This window comes from Mus caroli, chromosome 17, assembly GCF_900094665.2.
Source record: "Mus caroli chromosome 17, CAROLI_EIJ_v1.1, whole genome shotgun sequence".
NCBI classification, from domain to species: Eukaryota; Metazoa; Chordata; class Mammalia; order Rodentia; family Muridae; genus Mus; species Mus caroli.
Window position 1 is genome coordinate 16,148,672 of NC_034586.1, and position 4,535 is coordinate 16,153,206.

A 4,535-nucleotide genomic window follows, 5' to 3' on the forward strand; every position below is an offset into this window, starting at 1 on the left:
ACTAAAAAGTTTCACTAAATCTAGGGATTCATAAATGAAAGGCTTTAATTTTAAATAGCTGATAACAATATCTTCTGTTTGTATGCTTGGATTGGTGTGTAGTTTCTACATAAGTTCAGATGCATTCTCTATTGACTATGTTCATTTATTCATAGTACAATCACATTTGGAGATCCTTAAATAAAGTTTGTGTTATTACTTTTGGGAAATTGGGATCTCAGCTGACTGTAACTCCAATTAGACCAGCTTTGCTGTTCAGTGACTGCAAGTAACTTTTGATTCACACTCTCCAGTGCTTAGACTAAAAGTGAATGACATTAACATGTATATTTTCATTTCTGTTATGTTCCAGGTTTTGTGTATATACTTTCTGACATTCCTAGGAGACACAGCCTCAAAGCAAATTATTTTTGCTCAGGCTACTACAATCTTACTTGTTTCTTTTCTAAATGGTCAAGGAGCCTTATTTGCAAGCACTGAACTATGGACATCTTCGTAAGACAAATTTTGCATTTCAATTTGCTTTGGTTTTTCTGTTCTAAATGGTCAATGCTGATAACATACATGATAAAATGATTTAAAAGTAGAAAACGATTTAATTATGTTATAATAAAAACATAATAATGAGGCATTTTAAAGATTGCATGACAACACATTAGTTATTTTATTTTAGTTCTAGAGATTGAACATAAATCCTCCAACTGTGATGCAAGCCCTTTAACAACTAATCTCCTCCTCACTACTAGTCTATGCCACAGTAGAATTTCCCATGCTAGTTTTCATGTTTCATAGTTGATAATAAGTTTTGAGCAATGTTCATGAAATAATACTGTGCTAATCTTTATCTGAGATATCCCATCATGTTTTCATCATGAAATCATAAAAACATTTTAATGTAAAAAACATTGGGTCTATCTTAACATATCAAATTCAAATTAGACATAGGCTATTTCCATTGATTTACACTGTATATAAATTTTATTTATATATGATGTAGACAATTTAACATACAGGGGAAAGAATCTAAGTATCATCTGAACATTTCAAATTGTAGTTTACATAATCTCATTGAGCACAAAATTATGTGACTATCTGTGCAAGCAGTCAGGTAATGTTCTCATTTCTTAAGTCTCTAAACTGCCCCAAATTATCTTTTGAAATTAGGCAATCATCTAAAACTCAGACTGTATAGATGGTGTGAAATGACCTTAGCTAAATAGTGATTATTGCTACTTCTCTTTGCAGTTTTCAATTAAGTTTAGAAAGTCTTTTAACATTTCTGCATTAAAAATTTTGAGATGGGTGGATGCCGCCATCCATCAACCTGCTGCTATACCTATCTACTGGAGATGGTCTCTACAGGTTCTATCCCCTCTTCTCTGTGCATTTTGACTAGAATCATCCCTGTTGGGTCCTGGGAGCCTCTTTTTTCCCTGGTGTCATGGCACCTCATGAAATGGAAGTAGGATATACACAACTATATTTGTTACAATTCTTTGTCATTAAATCAATAGGTGGCATTATTTTGTGTGTGATTATAAGTGCATAAGTTCATGTCTAGGTTATTCTTTAGGAGACTTAATCAATGTAGACATATACTGTGTTTTATATAAATACAATCATAATATAAGAACCCATGTTTTTCTGGGTGGCTTTTGAGAAATCTTACATTTGTAAATGGTTTTTTTTTGTTTTGTTTTGTTTTGTTTTGTTTTGTTTTGTTTTGTTTTGTTTTAGTTATATTGCTGCAGAGAGTCTCACTATCAGCTGGGGCAGTACATTTATAATGGATATGTGGGGATATCTCTTGTTTGATATTACTGCTTATTTCTATGTTGTGATTTTTTTTTCCTTTGAGGATCTCATCACCAGAAGAACACTTTTTGACAGATACATTCATGCCTATCCTTGATTAACATATTTATCCCTGAGAAAACTAGGAACAGTTCATGAGATGTCTGTCTACTTTAACCTCATCCTTAATCAGAGCCAATAGTCTTTCCCATATACGTATGCTATTATATAAATAATTCACTTGTTTACTCAGGATTATAGGTAGCTTTGAGCCACCTATTGTCATTGAAGATCACCACAGAGGGTAGTTTTGCTGTGGCTCTCTCCCACAATCTGATGCCAAATGAGCAAGCATAATTATGTCATTAAGTATGAATTTTTGTGAAATTTGTTGAGAGCTCTTCATCATAGTAACATGTTCCATTTTCTTAAACTGTGTTATTTATTTTCATTCCAAATGTTGCCCACCTCAGTCTCCCCTCCAAGAGTTCTTTACTCCATTTTCCTCCTCTTTGCTCCCCATCCTCTTCACCCACCCACACACCCACACCCACCTCACACTGCCACCCACATTCACCTTCCCTGGGACATCAATTCTACACAAGATTAGCTGCCTGCTCTCCCACTGAGGCCAGACAAGACAGACCTCTGCAACCTGTGTGATGGGGCTAGTGTGTTTGTGGGGGAGGACCTGAACCATGCTCTTTTGTTGGTAGCTTAGTTTCTGGAAGTTCCCAGAGGTCTAGGTTAGTTGATCCTGTAGGCCTTCTTATGGGGCACATGTTTCAATTTTTAACTTGAACTTATTGTTCATTCTTCTACTTCTTATAATAAATGACTTTTTCAAGGAGTACATTTACACTCTGTCTTATAACATGTACAATTTTATGGCTTCAGTATCACAGGAGTAAAATATTAATTTCTTTCATACTGAAATGTTAACTAATGTCTGTTTTCTTCCAGTGTGACTGTCTACTCTGGACTATAGAAGTGAGCATTCATACCATCTGAATTCACTAGTCAGTGTTTCCCACTGGATGGAACACCATTATTCTTAATGCTAACATTTCATTAAAATATAAGGGAATTTCAGTTCATAAATATGTGCACTTATAGACGTCAAATTTTTCACTGGAAACTATTAATGGTGATAAATTATTTATTTTTATACAGTCTTGTTATACTCTACAAAATGTCTTTGTGGTTCAAAATAGTTGTTTTGTGATTCTTACACACGCTTCCCAATCAAGAAACCTCAATATATGCAATGGCTCAGATATTTTATTATTGCCATAATGTAAAAAAAATACATAAATAAATAAGAATTGCTGAATAACAGAATGGACTTGAGGACCATGATAGTTGGAATAGTGATCTCACTTCAGACGGCACTTGGTATTCTAGGAAACATCACTCTTCTTTTCTACTACCTAATCATTTATTACAATGAACACACATTGAAGAAAATAGATATGATTCTTATACATGTGTTCACATCCAACTTCTTAACTATTCTTTCCAAAGGTCTCCCTGAAGTAGTGAGAGCTTTCGGGTGGAAGCAGTTATTCAGTGATGTTGGGTGCAAACTTACTTTTTATTTTCAAAGACTAGCCAGGAGTATGTCCATCAGCACCACCTGTTTCTTGAGTGTCTTTCAAGCAATCACCATTAGCCCCAGGAACTCCTGCTTGAAGGAATATAAAACCAAAACTACAACGTTTATGGGCCTATCCTTTTCTCTCTGCTGGATCCTTTTCATTCTAGTAAATATGCTTTTACCCATGTATACAGCTACCAATAGGAATAAAAAAAATAAGACACAAAAGAGAGACTTTGAATTCTGCCACTCTATAGGTCGTGACAAACTAGTAGATATAATGTATACAGCATTTTGTGTATTTCCTGAAGTCCTATGTTCTCTGCTCATTGTAAGTTCCAGTGCTTTTATGATTTTCATACTTTATGGACATAAGAAGAGGGTTCAACACACTCTCCATATTCATGCCTCCATCAGAAACTCTGCTGAAATCAGAGCCACACACACCATCTTGACTCTGGTTTGCACATTTCTAGCATTTTATACTCTCTCTTCAATTTTACAAGGCTATATTGCTCTTTCAAATAATCCCAGTTGGTGGGTAATGAATATCACAGCCATAATTTCCATGTGTTTTCCTACATTAGGCCCTATTGTGATGAGTCGTGATTTCGTTATTTCCAGATTCTGCTTTACCTAGATGAGAAAGATGAAAATACCATAATCTTATAATAAAATGATAAATAGTATTTTTTTTTAATAATGAAGAGTGAGTCTTAGGAAATGTGTGTCATTCTAAATATCACTGTAATAGGGACATAATATATGGGAGATGATATCCATTTAATGATTTTTTTTTCACAGCAAAATAGTGCTATATTTTCCCTTATAGATTATAGACTGGAGAACCAAATTAACTATGCTAAGTGTATGCCCCATTTCAGTTAGTGGGTCTAATATTTTTTTATAATATGGTTGATTATTTGGATTATATTTTTTCCATTATTGTTTAAGTGACCCCACTTGACAGCCTGGTCCTTTTTCAAAAGATTCATGATTCAGCTCATTCTTTCTACACTAGACAGCAAAACAACTATCAGCATTATAAAAGCTAAGAAATACAGATAAATATAACTGCTTCATTTCTTCATGCTTTATGACTCTAGTGTTTTGCATTTAAATATATGTCTGCACAGTTATTGTG

At 34.1% G+C, this 4,535-nt stretch overlaps 1 protein-coding gene across 1 annotated transcript; it reads left to right on the forward strand.

Annotated features, from left to right (window-relative positions):
* The first annotated feature begins 3,134 nt into the window (after nt 1–3,134).
* LOC110284319 (vomeronasal type-1 receptor 4-like) lies at nt 3,135–4,031 on the forward strand. Its single transcript, XM_021150036.1, has one exon. The coding sequence runs from the start codon at nt 3,135–3,137 to the stop codon at nt 4,029–4,031; it is 897 nt and encodes a 298-aa protein (XP_021005695.1).
* The last annotated feature ends 504 nt before the right edge of the window (nt 4,032–4,535 follow it).